At 54.4% G+C, this 20,776-nt stretch overlaps 2 protein-coding genes across 2 annotated transcripts; one reads left to right on the top strand and one right to left on the bottom strand.

Moving 5' to 3' along the window:
* Positions 1–1,552: 1,552 nt before the first annotated feature.
* Positions 1,553–2,287, top strand: CDEST_05932 (Putative protein kinase-like domain superfamily; the record flags this gene model as incomplete). Its single annotated transcript, XM_062922091.1, has 1 exon — positions 1,553–2,287. The coding sequence occupies one exon, from the start codon at positions 1,553–1,555 to the stop codon at positions 2,285–2,287; it is 735 nt and encodes a 244-aa protein (XP_062778142.1).
* Positions 2,288–4,504: 2,217 nt separating this feature from the next.
* Positions 4,505–7,717, bottom strand: CDEST_05931 (Putative serine/threonine-protein kinase, active; the record flags this gene model as incomplete). The annotated part of the gene is made up of 5 exons (XM_062922090.1): positions 4,505–6,421; positions 6,482–6,557; positions 6,634–7,194; positions 7,249–7,313; positions 7,370–7,717. The coding sequence occupies 5 exons, from the start codon at positions 7,715–7,717 to the stop codon at positions 4,505–4,507; spliced, it is 2,967 nt and encodes a 988-aa protein (XP_062778141.1).
* Positions 7,718–20,776: the final 13,059 nt, after the last annotated feature.

Here is a 20,776-nt window from a genome sequence, read left to right as displayed (position 1 = left end):
CCTTTTCCATCGCAGGAACAGGACGATATACAACCCGCCGCCCTTGTGTCTGGACCTGATCAGGAGTACGAGGTCCAGGAGATACTGGATAAGAAGAAGCACGGTAGGGGTTGGAAGGTCCTCGTGAAATGGACGGGTTGGGCGAAGCCGACGTGGGAACCACTCAGCCAGTTTCAGGACACAATAGCACTAGCTGAGTACGAAGAGAAACACGGCCCCCTTCGGAAGGGGAGGAGGGGGGTATTGTAACGGGCTGGGCCCGTATGAGGCCTTGCTGGATATCGCGGCCACGGGCGACCCCGGGTCAGGCCCACCACGGAATCCACGATGCCGACAATCCGATGGCCAGTGCGGCATGGGCCGCATGGCCCTGATCAGGCCGCTGCGAGGCGGAGATTTGTTGTTCTTCCCTTCTAATCCTCATCTGAGGATACTCGTAGTAGTCGCCATAGCCTGTTGCAAATACACACGCCTTGGACCGTTACATAAATTATAGTAAAATTAGAAGTAGATAGAGAAAATTCTATTTACTACACTAAAGTATTACTTTTACTTATTTTATAAAGATTACTAAGTAAGTAAGAAATTTAAGAAGAAGTCTAAATATAAGTTCTATCTTTTTCTTATTTAATAAAGCAATTATAAAGACTTAAACATAAGTCTTTTCCCTTTATAATATCTAAGGCTTTAAAGAAAGGCTAGAGGTAAGTCTAATTCTCTTTCTTTCCTTTTAGTCTTTAGAAGTTATTAATTATTAACTACTTCTTTTAATAAGTAATAATTATACTACTATTTATTACACTTTAGGTGTAGATAAATAAATATAAAATTTAATCTCCTCCCTATCTGCTAGTAGCTGCTATTTCTTTATAAAATAATAAAGAGTAGGCCTTATTACCTATTAGCTAATCTATAGAATAGTTAATCTATTCTCTATATCTTTTTAGTTATTCTATAGTTAGTTCTTAGGCAGAATACTAGGGATTCCCTAGTAAATAATCTAGGAAATAGAGAAATCCTTTCTCTGTGGATTTAAGGGCAAATAACTATACGTTGCGTAACAAAAAAGGCTTTAGCAAGCAGTCCTATAGCCTAGCTACTGCCTAGTATAAGCTAGAGCTTCTGCAGGCCTAAGTTAACAATACTGCAGTAAGGAAAAGAAAGACAGTTTAGATTAATCTAAACACTAAGTTTGCTAACATTAAGGACATCTAGCAGGTGCAAATTGAGGCTAGTAATAAAGAGGATAATGCAGCTGAATCCAGCGCCTCTGATAACCCTAGTGAAGCTGGAAGCTGTATTGTAGTGGCATCTAGACGAAGTTAATAATTAATTGAACATACTGGTGCTGGTGGGAATACCCTCATTTTGGGGTGGCCAGGAAGTGGGGGGGGCCAGGAAGTGGGTGCTCTGACTTACTCCCGCATTGTCTATACTAGATGGCCGAGTTCACGGACTCGCCTTGCAGCTGTCGAGAGCACAGCATATAGAAGGATTCAATCTTCTCCCGTGCTTAGGATTCTTCCACGACCGCCAAGAGAAACGCTACGGAATGGTGTTCGAACCCCCTTCAACACACATGGTATCCTTGCGATCCCTTTTAGTGTCCGATCATCAGGCCCAGAGAACGCGGGACTTGGACGCCCGCCTCGGACTAGCGAGACAGCTCGTGGCAAGCCTCTTTCGACTTTTTGAGGTCTCATGGTTGCACAAGAGCTTGTGGAGCGGCAATGCCGTGTTTTTCGACCCCAAGATCGCGGTATCCCAAAAGGTCTCCGCTGAAGCACAAGACGTACACAAGATACCGAAACCGCATTTACTTGGTTTCGACTTGTCGCGGCGCGACGCCTCGGCCGAACTGACGGAAGCAGTACCCAGTTCCATGGTCGAAGTCAGCCGTGAGCGTGTTCGTCGCCTGTGCCGCCACCCCGATCTGTCTTCCGAAGCGAGAAGCGGGTTCTACCCGCATTATCGTCGGAAGCACGATGCCTACAGCCTGGGCATAATGTTGCTGGAGATAGGGCTTTGGTGTCCGATTGACAAGATTGCATCCAGGAGTAGGGAGCCCGAGGTTTTCCAGAGAGAGGACCTGAGGGAAAAGGTCAGGGGACTGAGAGCATTGATGGGTAGGAGGTATTGGGAGGTTGTGGAGAGGTGCTTGTTTATAGGATTCGGTGAGGATGAGTTGCCGGAGATGAGCGAGTCACAGGAGTTGAGGAACATGCAGGAATACTTGAGTGGGTTCGACCAGCTTGTTGTGACTGAGTTGGAGCAAATGTCGATGTGAGATTGATGTATCGAGACCAAGACTGGGGCCGTTCCATAGAATCGAGACGTTTGACAGCATTAGAAAACACACGAACTAATCTAGCCGAATTTCACCCCTGCCATCGCCGTCAAGCCCCCCTCTTCGCCGTGCCCACATTCCCAGGGTTATTCTTGACACGCTGTCGGATGAGACAATGACGAACCTAAGTGGTGCGACGACAAAAGGAATCGCCTTCGCAACCCCCGCCTTTGCTTGCTCTGCCAACCACTGACCCCGATCCCAGCCATGCTTCCAGCCTCGTTGCCATCCTAGCCTTCCCTCTAATCTTGCTTCTTCAATGTCCCGTTCACGCTGTTCCTGCGCTGCAGCGTCCTCGGCGGCATCCGCCCCCGAGTGAGGCTCTGACACTGAGAGTCTAAGCGGGACGTTAGCGTCATTGTCAACTCAAGTGATGATGAGATAATACGTGCCTTACCATGCGATACTGGCTTATAATTTCCAACTTTGCCACCCAGCACTGTTGCAATGATACGATAGTAATCCCTGTCCCCGATGTCACTTTGGTCAGATCTCTCCGAACTCTTTGTGTCAACTTCCCCATGCCATCTTTGAGCCTCATTCCCGCTTCCTCGCCAAAGTCCCAGCTTGTCAGAAACTTCCAGCTCCAATAGGTCGACCGCCAAGCAATGGCGACATTTCCGCCGTGATAATTGTTCGCGAGGTTCCTGATCCGACGAAAGCTCTCAGATACCGCCATCATGGCCGACAGGAGAGCCAAGCCAGCGAAGCCGCTAGACGCCAGAGCCGCTAGTATGTTGGCAAGCCAGACCAACCGCTTGAAATCGAAAGCAGCGAGGGTTACAGTTAGAACAAAGTTACACAAAACAACACAACACAAAAGGAAGAAATAATTGTCTTGCTGGACTTTGCCGTGTCGTACCAACCCGGTGGGCATGCTACCGGGTCTGTTCAGGTCGAAATAGTGGGTGATGGGGCTCTGGCGGAGGACCAACGGGAGGAAAAAGAGAAACATGATGATGTGGCTGATGCGCGCAACACAGAAGAGGAATATGGGCTCGTCGTAGTTCGGCGAGAACGGGGGAAGCGGACTGTGGCCGTCCCATTCGGGGGGGTCCCAGGGCTCCATGACGGGCCATGGGGCGAGGCGACCGACCACCATCGTCGAGAGGAGGAGCGCCGACACGCCCAGGAGCGCTGCCGTCCCGACACCATAGGCGACCCGCCCCGCGGTGCAGCACACCTGGAAGCCGGCGTTGTACTCGAGCCCCCTCTGCGCGCCCTGCCTTTCTAGGAGCCTGGCAAGCTCCTTGCTCTCTGCTCGTAGTTTCCTGCCGCTCTCGGTGCACTCACTATCCAGGAGCTGGGCTCTGCAGCTGACCACGTCCAAGGCAGTGACAACCGGAGAGCGCCAGGGGCCTTTGGCGGCGCGAGGTGTTGGGTCGAACCCTAGGTCCAGCAATGCCTTGATGGCGAAGTAGTTGTGCATCTCGGCCGCCTTTCGGAGGAGACAGTGGTGTCTGGGTTGGGGTGCGACCTTCTCGGGTTGTGCCTCGTTCGCCCGGACTATTGCGTGCCAAAACTCCTGTTCGTAGGGGGGGGGGGGGGGGGGGGGGGCTGGGCAGCCTTCATGTGGATTCTGCCCTCGTCGTCCCAGCCGTAATATTGATCGACTGCGTGACTTCTGTGGTTGATAAAGTGAGCGATATCGTCTGCGGTGACAATTGGCTGGTTCGAATAACCTTCCGCAATCGTGACGGCAGCTTGTCGCAAGAGGTCCTGGAGGATCCCCATTTGTTCCATGCTTAGAGGGCATACAAGTGGTGAGTTTCTCCTGAAAATAGTGTTTGAGCCCAGGCCAGGATACCAGTCATCAAAGGTGAGGCATTGATCTTGCTTGAAATCAGTAAAGTTTGGCATCTCCGGTTGGTGCTCTCCGTAGTCTCCCATACAACGGTCCTGCGTCGCGGCACCGTGCTTCAAAAGTAGGTAAGTGAGGTCATTCCAGCGTGACACAGCTGCGAGGTACAGCGGGGTGTTCACGTAGGTCCCACTGGATTGACGTAGATTATGTCGTCGATCCCGGATCCCGTCGTCCAAGAGCGCTGCACTCTCCCATCGGTGCTACTCAGAGCTCCGAGAAGAGTGTGACTAGAAAGACTCGCTGTTAAATGACAAATCTCACCATTGAGAGAGTGTCACCAAGAACTTTAAGACTTACGCGAAAGACATATCGTGATGTATCGAATACGATATGAGAGTCATGTAAAGCAAAGGCAGGTCGAGTTCAGCTACTTGCTCAACGTCGTTTGCTACGAATATATGTGACCACGCGAGACTGAAACCTCCGGGATTGAGCTCTTCATATTGGTAGATACAACGTTTGGCCGTCCCGTGCTTGAGCGCCCGCGCAAAGCGTTTGAATTTTGCCATCAGGCTGGACAATTCAGGCGCCGGCTTGACTCCGAAGTAAGACACGGGTATGTACCGCAAGGCTAGCGATGACCTAGCGTTAAGGAGATCGCTGAAGATGTCGACATGACCGTGTTCAATAGATGCCATCACTGCATCGGCCAAGATCCATTGCGTTCCGCTGCCACTTTCTCGTGGGTTTCTGATGCAGAAAGGGATCCCGCGAAGCAGTGGCACTCCGGGTTTCCGGCCAGAGCCGTCCATCTTGTAGTCGTTGTTCTGGAAGCCGACCGGAAAGGACAGGAACTCATTCCGCCCACCGCGCCCACTCGGTCTGTGTTCTCCAAATACCTCGTCCGGACTGAACGTGTCGCTGCTCAATAGCCAGCGGAGAGCATCCCTTCGGCCCTCACGGACCGCCAGGAAGACCGCATTATGTGGTCCTCCGTGGTTAGAAAAGTTCAGATCTACTCCTTGTGCACAGAGCAGTTGAAGAATGGCCCCCTGTCTAGCGGCGTGGGCACCACCAAAGTTCACGAGTCTCCAGAACTTTTCTGGCCAGTCGATTCCTGATTTGACAAACGCGGAAGAGTTTCCGAGGATGCAAAGTGCCGGGAGAGTGACCCTCCTCCTATTATCCCAGATCTCTATGCTTCCAAAGTCAACCTGGTTGAAGTACTGCAACCGTCTCTTCAAGACGTGCAGAATCTCAACAGGGCATAGCTGGATGGCCCGAGCCACAATACGTCGAAATTTGGAATTGGCACGAGGTAGTATCGATGCGTCATGGCTTCCAGGAAAATGTAACTCGGCGTCCAGCAAGGCCTCAAAGGCGACGTAGCTGTTTGGAGCTGCTGTCCTGGCCAAGGGACAACCTGGCACCGTTGGCTTCACCTCTAAACAAGCATTCCCGCTGTAACCTGAGGCTTCAGCGAACGGGTTTGCCCTTGATTTGACAAGATCGATGGCCACCGGCCTGATCTGTCTTTCATCCAGGTTATCCAAAAAGTGTAGAGGAGATTCGTTGATACCATTGTTGATGCTGGCATCGGCGCCGGCTCGTAGTAGCTCCATAACAACTGCGTGGTGTCCAGCGCTCATAGCACAGAGAAGAGCAGTATCACCCTGATCGTTTCTCAAGTCGATTTCTTTCCCACTATCGTAAGATAGGACAGTTTGAATCCAGTTCAAGTGGCCAACAGATGCTGCCCAGTGGAGAATAGTATCACCCCGGGCGGTCAGCCTCCGATCTTTTTGAATATCGTACGCGGACTCAGGATCGATGTGAAGAAACAACATGTCCGGATTTCCGCAAAAGGTCCGTCGGTATAGAGCCAGGGCGCGAGCTGCTTCATCGGGGTCGATCGCTTCGAGGCATTGCAGGGCTACCCTGGAGCCTTGAGTCACGGACTCTGACAGCCATGTCCCCATGGGAGTTTGTCTTGTGTTCTCTTCGGGAATGAACCCAGACACTCTGTGACAGATCGACCATGCCCATCGATGGCCAGCCGCGGCAGCGCTGATTAACCATCGGCTTGCTTCACTGTGATCTGGGCCGTCAGGGCCGAGACCGAATCCCGAAGAGTAGCACACGCATAACTCAAAGAAGGAGGTTGTTGCCCGAGTATCCGCTTCAGTTTGCGCAACACGAAGTAAAGAGTGCAACACTTGCTGCTTGACAACGCCGCCTATGTTGTTCAGCTCCGAGTAGGGTATTGATATCTTGTGTAAGGCTTCTTAGTATATGCAGTCCCGAGTATAAAAGACTTGCGCATGTCTTACGCTGTTTGCTAAAACCTTCTGTAGCAGGGTTGAAGAGGATACACGTTGGGGCTGAGAGCCCTGTGCTTCTGATTGTCTAGATCAGAGTCAGTAGTTTAAAATAGGAAGGCATCATGATCTTTCAAATAATGTAGGGAAGGTGAATGCCTTACTCTGTTCCGAGAGCTCCTAGAATTTCACTTGAATTCCTGTCCCTGGGGTCTTTCTGGACGCTGAGCTCCAGCAGTTGCATCACAAGTGGCAAGTTATCGATATGAGAACGTGGGTTTTCCGCGTCGACAATGCATATTTGATCAAACAGATATCGGTGCAAGGTATTGTCAGCCTTCATCCTTTCCAAAAGAGCCGGCTGGCGGTTTTGGGACGGTTCCCTGAAAAGGCGCGCCACTGCGTCGAATCCGATCATAATTTCCGCAAAAACCAAGCCATACGAATACACATCTGTCCGTTTGAGCATCTCATTCGGTGCTTGGGTCTGCCATTCCGGTGCTGCATATGGTACTGTGCCTCCGACGAGGAATCGTGTCTGACCAGTATCAAACACCGAAGCGCCAAAGTCCGCCAACTTGGCCTTCCAGAGGCTCGGTACAAACATTAGAATATTGTCTGGCTTGAGATCTCCGTGGATAACGCCGTTATGGTGAAGAACGGCGAGCCCCTTGGCAATGTCAAGCGCTAGACTCAGTTTGGTACTGAAGGGCAGGGCGACGTTGCTGAGAATTCATTAGAGAGCGTTCGGAGCATCTAACTTCTTGAGAATGGCCAACCTGTCTTGGAACTGTGACAGAGTCATTGCTCCGTACTCAAGAACGAATACAGGTTCGTGAGACATCTGGAGAGCGAGTAATTAACCCAACAGCCAAGCTTACTTACCGAAATGGGACTTACCATATCTGACGGATCCCAGTACAGCCCAAGTAGAGTAACGATGTTTTCGGCATTTCTAATCTCAGGATGAGATAGGATCCGCAGCTCTGTGAGGAACCCAGCAGCAGCCACTAGGTCACGTGGGAGTCCCTTCGGATCAAAGAGCGGCGTTGGGGACCGCTTCATAATAATTTGGCGTTTTTCTCGATCCAAGGAGTCGGTTGCCGTTGTGCTCAGATGAGTGAACGCGGCTTTGATGGTGTGTACTTGAGATGAAGCTCCCTCTGCCATGGGTTTTCTTCGACCCAAGTGCACTAAATCCATCTCCAAGACATCATCCTGAGAGTACAACTCCGCCGTAGAAGTCATCAGGGCCAGGAAATCGTTCACAGGCTCTGCGGCGCCGGTTACAAGGGCCTCGGCGACCGGGACAGCTGAACTGGCCTGTAGCGGAGTCGTTGTGAACGCATTGAATCCGACTCTTCGTGTCGGTAGATCCTCTAAAGTAAGAGTATTATAATCTATCTTTAGCTTATGTGCTACTAACTAGGTAGAGCTAGGGCTTATGCTAGAATAGCGTAGAATGTTTGCTGTAGTTCTAATAAGGGAGATTTAAGGAAATTAGTAAGAGGGGCTTTTAGGTAAAGGTAGAGCTTAATTGCTAGATAGTAGACATATGTATGCAGTTGCTGCTGTTAGCTGCTAAGTCTCAATAATAGAAGGATACGCTAACGCACATGTAAACGTACACTTAGGCATAAGCAAAGCCTATACCTAAGTATGTATAAGGCATAACGCAACTAGGATGGTTGCCTGTAGACCCTGTAGGCGCTAGCACTATGTAAGCGTTTAAAACCACGTCCTACATGTAATGATACCGGGAAGGATGCCTACTGGGTACTAACTTGGGGCAAGGTGTGCAGCTGACGGGGGTCCTGTCCCTGTCACAGCCTGCTTGCTAGATTGGCCTGCAGGCATCACCGATACGTGCTTACTCCACCTCGTTCGTGCAAAATGCCTCTTGATCACCCGTCCTTTACCGCCTCGTTGTCATCGTCTTCTTTTCTACAGTGGCGCGTCAAAAATTATGTCTTGCTGGGACCAGTTATTCCAGATTTCATGTGCTGAAAGCAAAGCGAACCGGCGAAGCCCTCGGAATAGCCGGGCTGAGTATGGAAAGGAGGGTGGGTCAATGTAAGGGCTAACTCATTCCAACATCTTCGCCCCTACAACGGTTTTGCCAAGACGGCTCACTCCTCAAGAGTCGTTACCCATCAGTACAGGCAGGCGAGGCTGGACTGCAATACAAGGAACAAAAGGCCTTCGGCAGCCCCATTCCTAGGCGCCTTAGGCCACTGCGAAGCCCACTGCCCGGGACGAAGCCTGCGGCAGGCCCTTCGTCTTCATTGCTGCCGAGCGGCCGGTCGTGCAGGCCGATAAGTCCTATCTCTGACGCCCTCTGTGGCGCCCTTTGTGTGCGTTATACCCTCCATTCCAACAGCTATCTTAGGGCTTCTAGCCGCTGCATGCCTAGTTATGGTTGCGTTCTGCTACATGATTATTGGACACGTGTACATTGTATGCATGGTTGCCTACACCTGCACCACCGGGCTCTCTCCCTGTATGATGGCCTGGATCGCCGGCCCCTGCGCCGGCCGCAGCGACAGCCCGCGCCGGCATCCCATCATCTGCCGGAACGTTCGCTCCAGATCCACACGGCACGCCCGCCGGAACCGCCGTAGCTGCGCCTCTTCCCGCGCCTCGTCGAACGCGTCTTTCCTCCATCTCTTGCGCACCGGGTGTGTCGAGCTGGCCTTGACTAAGCGTCATTGACGGTGGTATTCTGGCCGAATACCAGGGTTGGGGTGCAGGGTTGCGCGCAAGAAGGGGAGGGCTGGTCCGTGCGTTTTGCCGATTGTTTTTTCAGCCGATTACCGTAGGGGGTTACCAAGACCCGTTCCCCCCCTCCGCAACCCTTTGTTCCCCTCACTTACTCACTAACCCTTAACCCCCTCCGCAACCCTTACCCCATGCATGCACGCGCAGTCGCCGCAAGACGCACGGACCAGGCATGGTCAGCCAACCGTCGTCGTCGCCTGGAACGTCAATCAACAATCCCCTATCCCTCCCCTAGATAGATAGATAGAATGGATAGAATAGATAAAGACATATAGGATAGTATTACACCTACATATCTGCATATATACGCACATGCATGCAGGTCCTAACTGCTAGGTTGTAAAGTATACTACTATCTAACAACTACGCAGATCTATATTAAGGATAGTCCTAACGTTAGAGCTGGCTTTTATTATGTAGTGTGTTTTAGTTTAGATTTAGAATCTTTTTTAGAAATGTAATAAAAGTACTAAAAAAGGAGATAATTGCAGCGCTTTGTTTGCGTTTCTATGAAAATAGAAAGCAAGATAGGGATTAATTTGTATTTCTATACATATAGAAAGTAAGTTAGAGGTTAGTTTGCATTTCTATAAGAATAGGAAGAAATATAAATACAAATACATCAAAACTTATACAAACACTATAATATCATTCAGTATTAATATAGAAAACTTTACATTAGTAAATTTAGTACCTAAAGGGTTAGTTAGTAAAGAAGGTATTCTCATACTAACTAATAGGTATCTTAGTAGATTAAGAATAAAGAATAAGAGATTAGAGGCCATTTAGCTTAGGGTTAGACTCTTAAGAAAGATTAACAAGGTAAGGTAGTAGTTAGTAAGGTAAAGACAGCCTATAAAATCCTGCAGTACATACAGTTAATCTAGGTAACAAACATGTTGAGATCTTGCGTCTTGCTGTTGTAGCTGGTGTCTTGCCTTGGCGTCGTCCATTGTTAATATTGATAGGCAGGGTCAACAAGGTCGCCAGGGACAGGCACGGATCGGACGGTAGAGGCCTTAGGAGCAAGGGACCAGACCAAGGACAGGACTACAGGGCCGGTCGGTCAGAGATCGGACTAAAGGTGGGATCGCCCGAGACAGGCCAGCAGCCTATAAAACCATGCAGGGCCTAAGGCCAAGATAACATTGCATACCTAACCCCAGCAGGGTCTTGGTAGTGTACTCGACACTCGCCATGGACTGCAGAGCTCGAAGGCCCGGGCCGGGCGAGGTCAACAAGGCCGCCGGAGCCGGCCAGGGATCAGACCAGAGTCCGGATCGTACGAGGCGACCTGGGCCGCCTCTGTTGCAGCCTCCCAGGGGAAGGAAGGCCCGAACCCCTCCCCCTTCCAGGGGTAAGTCATTTGACCTCACAGGGTGGGGAGAAGGGAAGGAGGGGGGTGATGGAGGGGGGGAAGCTGCGTTTATAACCCCCCCCCCCCCCCCCTTATTCCTTCCTAAAGGGAAGGTGCAGACAGCCTGTTCCATCCGTTTTCAAACAACTAAAAAGGGGATGATTTTCCTGCAGCCTATAAAACCGGATGAATCATCCCCCCTGATAAGGCTGCTGCACTGCCTGCCCAGCCTGCTTTGAGGCTGGTACTCATGAACCCGACGTTCAAAGTCGGCAGCGCATCGATCTCCCTCTGAAAACGCGGGCCCGTCATCTTCCAGGTCGACGGCGCCTCAGCGACGGCGCGCCATCCTAGGACTTGTACGAAGGCCACGGTACGCCAACCCGGAGGTTCGGGCCAAGGGCAGGATCGCTAGGCCAGGATCGGACCAGGGACAGGATCACAAGGCCGGCCGGTCACAGATCAGACCAAAGGAGGGATTGCACAGGGAGATACAATAACCCCTAGGGCCGCCCTAGCGTAAGTGCAGGGTTAGACCTCTAGATTAACGTAAGTTAAAGCACCTACTTTTTTACCTATTTACACCTATTCGTATAAAAAGTGCTACTTTTTACCTTCCTATTAGATAGCTAGCTTTAGTAGTTTAAAAAAACATAAAAGTACTACTAAGTTTAACTTTCCTAAAACATTATATATAAGTATAAAAATTAAGCGTTTATCTAGTTTTTATTAACCTAATCTACAATAAGTATAATTGATAAATTTAATGTAGTATTACTACAGCTACATTAAGGTTATAGTAAAGTTAGGCTTTGTTTTAATATTATTAATTTATTTAATAACTATGGGATAGAATATTAAAAGACTAGTAGTATTCGCTTTTAAAATATAGTAGACTAAGTAGAAGTAGTCTTATTCTTTTAAAGCCTTTCTATAAGTATTAAATTAGTAGAATAGAAAAGATATTATAGAATACTCTATTATATAATGTTAACTATAGCATAAAACTTAAGTAGTCTTTATAGTACTATCTATAAAGTATATTACATATACATATATATAATTAGAGAAGTAAGTAATAAGTCTAGTTTACTTTAATTAATAGTAAGATTAAAATACTAATAAAATGTATATAAGCCCTACTACTTTAATAGTTAGTACTATTATTTACATATAGGATTATATCTTATTTATAATCTAATAGCTAGTTTTATTAGAGATAGGGTTAAAAGTAGCACCTTTAGTCTATAGTCTAAATAGGGGGTTGAAATAGGGGGGGTAGGTAAAAGGTAGGTGCTTTAACTCAACCCTTGCAATTAGCTGCCTGCAATAAATAGACAGATTGTCCCTAGCAACAATACATACAATGCGTAACCAGTACATTATCTAGTATAAAAGCCTACCTACTCTCAACAAGGCTGCCCTCGTCAACCTCAAGCCACCATCGTGGGGCCAAGACAATCACAATCCACGATGTACTGCACGCTCTCAGATGGAGAGGCACGCCGATTGTGGAAGGGCTGACAACAAGGCCGCCAGAGCCGGCCAGGGATCGGACCAGGGGCAGGATTGCAAGGCCAGGATCGGACCAAGGCTAAGACCGCAAGGCCAGCCGGCCACGGATCGGATCAAAGGAGGGATCGCCCGAGGCAGGCCAGCAGGCGGCAAGGCCGGCCCCTTCTTCCGTGCCTGGCTCGGCCGCAGGTCCAGATCTCCGGATCCGATCAGAATTAAACGCGAAGCGCCTGTATCGGGGCCACAGAGACGTTTGCTACTGTGTGAAGAATCCAGCAAAAGAGGGCAGGCAGGGTTATAATAGGGATTTATATATTGCTAACTAAGGTAGGCCAAAGGCAGCCTATAAAACCCTGCAGCACGTACAGTTAATCCAGTCAACAAACATGTTGAGATCTTGCGCCTCGCCGTCGTGGCTGGTCTCTCGCCTTGGCGTCGTCTATTATCAACATTGCCAGGCAAGGTCAACAGGGTCGCCAGGGCCGGCCAAGGATCGGACGGCCGAGGCCTCTAGAGCAAGGGATCAGACTAAGGACAGGACTGCCAGGCCGGACAGCTACAGATCGGACCAAAGGAGGGATCGCCCGAGGCAGGCCAGCAGGCGGCAAGGCCGCCCTTGTTTCCATGCCTGGCTCAGCCGCAGGTCCAGATCTCCGGATCCAATCAGACTTAAACGCGAAGCGCCTGTATCAGGGCCACAAAGACGTTTGCTACCGTCTAAAGAATCCAGCAAAAGAGGACAGGCAGGGTTATTATAGGTATTTATTGATCACTCACTAAGGCGGGGCCGAAGGCAGCCGTTAAAATACTGCAGGGCTGAAGGCCGGAAACCCTAAGCAGAGATCCGACTGCTGGGCCCGGGCGAGGAGTGGGCCGCCTCGAATCGGACCAAAGTCCGGACTGCCCGCACAGAGCCGGCCACGGATCGGACCAGAGACCGGACTGCGCAGCGGAGGCCGGGCCCAGGAACAAGGCCGGCCGGCGAGGGCAGGCCCCAGGTGGCCTCCAACACCAGTCACAGAAGATCAGCTTCGGCTGAGAGGGCTGGCCTGTGTAGCTGAAGGAGGAAGGAAAAGAGGGGGTGAGGGAGGGGGTGTTGGCTGTTTTTCTATCCCCCTTTTTTTTATAGAAACCCCTCTGAAGGGAAGGTGCAGACGGCCCGTTCCTTCCCTTTCGAAACAACCAAGCAGGGGATTGTTTTCCTGCAGCCTATAAAACCTGACGAATTGACCCCCCTGATAAAGCCGTTGCACTGCCTGCCCAGCCTGCTTTGAGGCTGGTACTCATGGACCCGACGTTCAAAGTCGGCAGCGCATCGATCTCTCTCTGAAAACGCAGGCCCGTCACCTTCAAGGTCGACGGCGTCTCGGCGACGGCGCGCCATCCTCAGCCCCGCACGAAGGCCACCCTACGCCAACCCGGAGGTTCGGACCAAAGTCCGGACCGCCTGGGGGCCTCACAGGAGCCAGGGTTCGCATCAAGGGCAGGATCGCAAGGCCAGCCGGCCACAGACCAGACTAGAGGAGGGATCGCCCGCAGCAGGCCAGCAGGCGGCAAGGCCGTCCCTAGTTCGAAGCCCGGCTCTGCTGCAAGTCCAGACCCCCAGATCCAATTGTTATAGATCTCTCTCGCCAAGGCTATAAGGGCAGGAAGGCAATCCTTCCACCTTAGTTGTGTTGCAAATTATTAGAAGATAAACCCTAGAATAAGCGGCATGTAGAAGAGTAGACTGCCTATAGAGGACTAAGTCCTATCCTAGGTAAAGATGTCCTAATTCCTATTTGTAGTTACCTTATTGCTATCTACAATCTATAGTACTAGTGCCTACTAGGGCTAGTTATTAGCCCTAGGGTAGTATACTAACCTTAGTTAAGTTGTAGTAGGCTTACTCTATGTAAATGTAGTTTAGTAAAGGCTATAGGTTAAAGTAGCTCTATTATAGAACCCTAAACTAATAAACCTTAGAAACTCCTTTATAGTAAGTAAGTAAGGCTAGACTACTTAGGGCTAGCTACTAAGAAGGGAATTAGGGAGATTAATAGATATAATTAAAAGTACTTCTAGTAGTTACTATAGTAATAAAAGCAAAGCTATTTCAAGCTTATAGAAGCTATTATAAATTTTATACTTATAATCTTAGTTACTATAACGTTGTTTAAGAGGGATTAGTTTGCGTTTCTACAAAAATAGACCTGTAGGCTAAAGACGGAGTAATGTAGAAAAGAACAGAAGAACAACCTCTGCCTGCAGTAGATAGGGGAGGTAAGGTGTAGTCTAGCTAAACAAGGGGATAAGCAACATTTGCATAAGGTAGGGAAGAGTAATAGATTAGTAATCTATAAAGAAGACAGCAGCTAAAGAGACTATAAACCCTGCAAATGTAAGTAGTAAGGATAGAAGGAGGACTTTATCTTTTATACCCCCTTAAGTTACTTAGTAGGCCTACAGTAGTGTACAGCTTAACCCTTTCCCTATTCTTCTTACTTTTCATTTCTTCTTATTCTTATACCTTACAATATTGTAGATAGAAAACACTAGTATTTCTTACAATACTATAAATAACATAATTTAGCCTTCCTAGCTAGTAATACTATTTATTCTTTTTACTTAAAAATCTTTTATTTTCCTTTTTAAACTTATCTAGGTTTTTTTTCTTCTTATTCTTTACCTCCTCCCCCCTATCCCCTCTCTGCTTACTACACTATAAAGGCTGCTAGTCTCTCTAGCAACGCCAGACCCACTATGCAACATGGCATGTAAAGATAATTAAAGCAACTACCTACTTAATAAACATAGTCTTGTTTACTATGCCTACCTAACCCTTTATACTATAACCACCTGTGTTTTTCTAAAGAGAGCCTATGCTGAATAGGCTGATGTTTAGTAATTCAACACTGCAGACTAAGACGACAATGGGCGGAAGCAGCTGTACAAGCGGCAGAGGCAGTCCACCCTGTGCAGACGTCAACGCCAGTCTGTACCTCACCTTTGTAGAGCGGCCTCGGGTTGCTGTCTGCACGCACTGCAAGCAGGCGGTCCGACCGGACGGTGGCGTCGAGGGCCACTTCCGGCAGACTCACCAGCTCAAGGGAGCAACGCTCCGTGCAGTGGTCGACCTAGCCTGGGCGGCCGCCTATGACAGCCCTCTTGAGGACCCCCACACATGCGAACTACCACCGGACGGCAGCCTGCCACTTGAGCAGCTAACTGTGCTAGACGGATATGGATGCAGGCGGTGCGACTTCCGGACAAGCAGCCGGAAGCTAGTGAAGCTGCACGTACAGCAAGGGACACACAGCACAGGCAGGCCGGCAGTCGGCCCCAGGGCTACCAACAGCAAAGAAGCCGAGCCCATCGACTGGGGGGCAGTAAGGCTGCAGTCGCTATCGCAAGGCCGCTACGCACGGTACTGGATCGTCCGCGACCCCGGGACGAACGAGGGAGGGCCGCTGTCGCAGTCACCCCGGCAGGGGAGCAACGACGTATTCGCCGAGCGGCTGGCGAGACGGCAGGAGCTTATGACAGCCGAGGACGAGCACTGGGAGCGGACAGTCGTCGCCACCTCCGACGTCAACCGACAGTCGGCCTGGGTGAGGGAGATGGGTTGGGCCGTACACCTCGACGGGCGCAACCTGGTGGACCTGTACGAGGCCGGGAAGGCGCCCCTGTCGGCGGCAGCGCGGGACACGGTCCGGGACGAGGAGGGCCGGGAGGAGCAGCGACGGCTGGCCCTCCTGCAGGAGAGCTTCCGCCACGAGGTGGCCAGGTGCTCCCTCCGGCTCGACAAGGTGCCCCACGAGACAAAGAGGTGGCTGAAGAGCGTCGATCCGGCCAAGCCCCACGGACGGCCGTTCGCGCTCGAGCAAATGGAATCAACAGTCCGGAACTACCAGGCGGTGTGGGAGAGGTATCTCTGTTACTGCCTACGGGCGCATCAGCTAGGCCGGACAGAGGCACAACAGCAGCGCAGGATCCGCTTCACAGACGAGCAGTGGACGGCACTGGACGCAATGGCCGAGGCCCTCGCCGTAGCAGGCGACGCCAGTGCAAGCCGTCAAGGTCGGGGCAGCTGGTGCTACAGCCAGACACAGCCGACCAGGGCGAGTACCGAGAGCGAGGACGACGACAACAACGGTCACTACTACGACGACGACAGCGACAACGACAGCAGCTACGCAGCCGGCCGGCTTGCCACCAGCAGCAGGAGCAACACCCTCAGCATGGAGGGTCAACAAATCCTCCGCCGTGGGTCTGGGGCTGCCGGGGCCAGCCAAGCGGCCGACGGCGGCCGCCCAGAGCACAGCAGGGCGCTAGATCGACGGGTGTACCAGTTCTGCATTGTGTCCCTAAAGCAGAAGGTTGCCGTGGACACTTTTGCGAACCCGCTCATCCACTTCACCGCCGTGCTCGGGGTCATGAACCCGGCAAAGAGGAGTGGGGGGACGGCCGGCAGCGGTAGCGGAAGCGGTCAGAGCAGCGGGGTTGGGTGGAGCCCGGCATCCCGGTTCACCCAGCGGCTCGCGGGGCTCCTGTGGTGCGGGCGCATATTGATGCTGGAACACTTCTTCGAGAAGGAGGCAATCGACGGGGACCCCAACGAGATGAGCGCGGAGGTAGTGGACGGCTTTGTAGAGCAGTACCGGCACTGGCTCGCCGACGGGTCGCACACGCCCTTCAGCGCCATCATCCGCATGATGGCGTACGGCAAGGGCCACCGGAACAGGGAGGGCGGCACGCCTCGGGTGATGTGGGAGAAGAGCGGGCAGGCACTCCGCTACCTCGGGCAGCGGGTGGCCATCGACGACTTCCGACGGGCGGCGCAGCAGCCCAGGGCCGAGGCCGAGGCAACGCTGCACGAGCTCATGCGCGGGGGGTGGGCGGAGGCGGGCGGGCAGCTGGCGCTGGACGGCGTCGTCGACACGCTCGTGTTCGAAGGCGCCGGGCGGTCCTTCGCGACGCACGAGAAGAACGCCTGGCTCCGGCCGGGGCCCGGGACGCTGGCCGAGCTCTGCCGCGGCAGCATGTGGGACGCGAGGCTGCAGCAGTGGCGGCGCGACGGCGTGCTCGGCTGGCTGGCCAGGGCGCAGTCCTTCAAGCGGTCGCTTCTCGCGTCGGCCCACATATGGGGGGGCCAGCCCGGGCGGGGGCCGGAGATGACGACGATGCGGTACTGCGACACGCAGGACATGGCGCGGAACGTCTTCGTCTTCGACGGGCAGGTGATGCTCGTCACGGACCGGGACAAGAACCGGGCGATCCGGGGCCTCAGCCGGAAGGTGGCCCGTTTCCTGCCCGAGGCGGTCGGCAAGATGATGGTGGCCTACGTCGCCTGGCTGCTGCCCTTCGAGAGGCTCCTCCAGGCCGAGGCCGGCATACAGGGCCCGCCGGCCTCGCTCCACCCGTGGCTCTGGAAGGACGGGCGCCGGGGCCTGTGGGACACGACGGAGCTCAGCAAGGAGCTCGACGCGGCGACGTCGGCGGCGATAGGCGTCCGCCTCACGGTGTCGAGCTACCGGCACGTAGCCATCGAGCTGGGCAGGAGGATCCGCGGCCTCGTGGTGAAGCAGGCGGAGGTCGAGATGGCCGAGGAGGACGATGGGGCCGGGCCGGGCGCGGGCGGCGCAGGCGGCGGGACGACGGGAACAGACCCCCTGACGGGCGAGGTGCGGAGGAAGTCCCGGCTGGAGTTCGTATGGGACCTGCAGGCAACGCACGCCGGGGTCACGGCCAGGCGGCACTACGCCATCGACGTGCAGTTCCCCAACCAGCTGCAGCCGGAGATGGTGGCCAACTTCCGCGAGATCAGCCGGCTGTGGCACGCCTTCCTCGAGTTGCCGCCGCCGTCGGGAGGGCAGGGGGGGCAGCAGAGGCAAGCCGAGCGACAGGGACAGCTGGCCGCCGGCGACGCCGGCGCCACGTACCCAGTCGGCACACCAGCAGCACCTGCGTCGTTGTCCAGGAAGCGGAGGGCATCAGGCCAGCCGGCGGAGGCAGCAGCACCGGCCAACCCCATAGCCACCCCCACGAGGCCGGCCACCAGCCGAGAGCAGCAGGCCACGCACTCGGGCCGCCGGAAGCGAGCCGCCAACGACGCCATGCTGGCACGGAGAAGCGCGCCGGAGGAGGCGGAGCTGGACAGGCGGCTCGAGGCCGGGCTGCGCGTGCTCTTCGGGGACGAGGCGGGCTGGAGGACGGCGGAGCAGCACGAGGCGGCGCGCAGGGTCATGTCGCTGCGGCAGGGCGACGTCCTCATCGTGGTGCTGCCGACGGGGGCAGGCAAAAGCGCGCTCTTCCAGCTGCCGGCGGTGCGGGAGGTGCACGGCGGGGTCAGCATCGTGGTCGTGCCGTTCGCGGCGCTCCTCAACAGCCTCGTCGAGGGGGCCAGGACAGCCGGGGTCGACGTGCTCCACTGGCAGCCGAGGGCGGTGACAGGCCGGCGGGAGGGGGAACGGGTGGCGTCGATCGTGTTCGTCAGCGCGGAGCACTCCCAGTTCGCCGAGTTCCTGTCCTACGGCGAAGGACTCCGGGCGCGCAGGGTGCTCAAGCGCATCTTCGTGGACGAGTGTCACACGATGCTCCTCGACGGCGGGTACCGCCCCCAGCTGGCGGAGGTCAAGGGCCTCTACCGGTTCGGGGTGCCGATGATCCTGCTGACGGCAACGCTGCCGGTCCGGATGGAGGCGTGGTTCCGGCGGCTGATGCTGGCGGAGGACGCAACGACGGTGCGGGCCAGCACGGCGCGGGTCAACATCCGATACCGCGTAGCAGGGGTGGTGCCCGGGGGGTTCCCCGCGATCATGACGGCGGTCGTGGACGAGGTCGGGCGACTCGGGCGGCAGATGGCAGCAGGTCAGAAGGGGGTGGTCTACTGCCGGTCCAAGGCCAAATGCAAGCAGGTGGCGACGGCGATCGGATGCGCGGCGTACCACGGGTCCCTGAGCGCGGAGGGGCGATGGGAGGCGCTCGAGGCGTGGTCCAAGGGGCGGTCCGGAAGCCGGTGGATGGCAGCAACAACGGGACTCGGGTCGGGGGTAGACATCCGGGGCGTGGTGGCGGTGATCCACGCAGAGGCGCCGTACGGGCTCGTGGACTTCGCGCAGCAGACGGGGCGAGGGGGCCGGGACAAGGGCGAGACGGTGGAGTCGGTGATCTTCCGGGACGGAGAGAGGGGGCCGCAGCGGGACGCGTTCGCGGCGGACGTGAACCAGGTGGACCAGCAGGGGATGCAGGCGCTCATGGAGACGGAGGGGTGCCGGCGGGCGGTACTCGGGGAGTTTATGGACGGAGACGGCAGAGACTGCCGGCAGCTCGGGGCGGAGGCATGCGACCACTGCCAGGGGGTTGCGGAAGAAGAGGCAGGCAGCAGCGGGGACGGGGACGGGGAGGAGGTTAGGGTTAGCCGGGCAGCACAGGACACCAAGGCAAGGCAGGCGTTGTCGAAGGGCCTGCAGGAGTGGCTGAGGGAGGTGGAGGGCGGATGCGCAGTGTGTTACATGGCGTGGTGCAACGGGAAGAGGATTGAGTGGAAGCGTGGTCGGTTCCAGGGACACAAGACAGGATGCTGCCCGCGGCTGGAGGGCGGGCGATTCCTCCGGTGGCGGGCGAAGGTGCGGTTCGAGCGGTTTGCGTGCTGCTGGCTGTGCGGGCTCCCGCAGACGGTGTGCGAGGAGGGGTGGGCGGGAAGGGGGGCGGGGGAGGGTCAGGGCAGGAGGGGAGCCGGAGGGGGGCAGGGGCGGGGGCGGGACACGGGGGCCGGGGCCGGGGCCGGGGCCGGGGCCGGGGCCGGGCCCGGGGCTGGGGGCGGGGCTGGGGGCGGGTGCCGGTGGATGGACGCGGTGCTGCCGGCGATCCAGTGGACGAGCCAATTCAGCGCGGCGCAGCGGTGGCTGTTTGAGGCGTTCGAGGTGGACGCGGGCGACGAGGAGGAATTCACAGGGTGGCTGGGGCGGTCACGGCATGTGGACGGGGAGGAGACGTCAACGAACGCGCTGGCGGCGTGGGAGGTGCTGGTGCAGCGGCACTGCCTCGGTAGGGATAGGGGGGCTTAGGGTTAGGGTTAGGGTAGGACCTAAGGAGGGTTAGGGAGCAGGGTTAGGGTTAATTGACATGGTTAACAGACATGGTTAAGAGACAAAGGCCTTCTCTTTAGACAGTCAGGCGTAGCCGCAAGAAGGAGAAGACATAGTAGGAGGGAAGGGAGGCGCAGACAGTGTAAATGGATATCACACGGCTTTCTGCACTGTGCACGGGTAGGGGACGGCAGTCGAGGGTTAGGGTTAACGTAGACGACGTAGACAAGGCAGAACGGTGGCTTAGGCGGCTACGGGGAGGGTCCCAATAAGCGTCGGAACGGCAGACGACTGTTGCAACGTGGTAGGAACCCAGGAACCCAGGAACCCAGGCGTCTAGCCAGCCCCCGCTAAGCTTGTGAGTTGTTGGAAGAGTAGGTTCGTCGACGCGTGAGTAAGGATTGTGGAAGGTGGAAGGTGGATGGCGGGGTTGTAGGGGTTCGTCGACGCGTGAGTAAGGATTGTGTTTAGGGTTTAGGGTTAGGGTTAGGGTTAGGGTTAGGGTTAGGGTTAGGGTTAGGGTTAGGGTTAGGGTTAGGGTTAGGGTTAGGGTTAGGGTTAGGGTTAGGGTTAGGGTTAGGGTTAGGA

This window comes from Colletotrichum destructivum, chromosome 4 (assembly GCF_034447905.1).
Source record: "Colletotrichum destructivum chromosome 4, complete sequence".
Taxonomy (NCBI): domain Eukaryota; kingdom Fungi; phylum Ascomycota; class Sordariomycetes; order Glomerellales; family Glomerellaceae; genus Colletotrichum; species Colletotrichum destructivum.
Note: the sequence above shows the minus strand (reverse complement) of the source record. Positions and strands in the feature narration are given on the sequence as shown.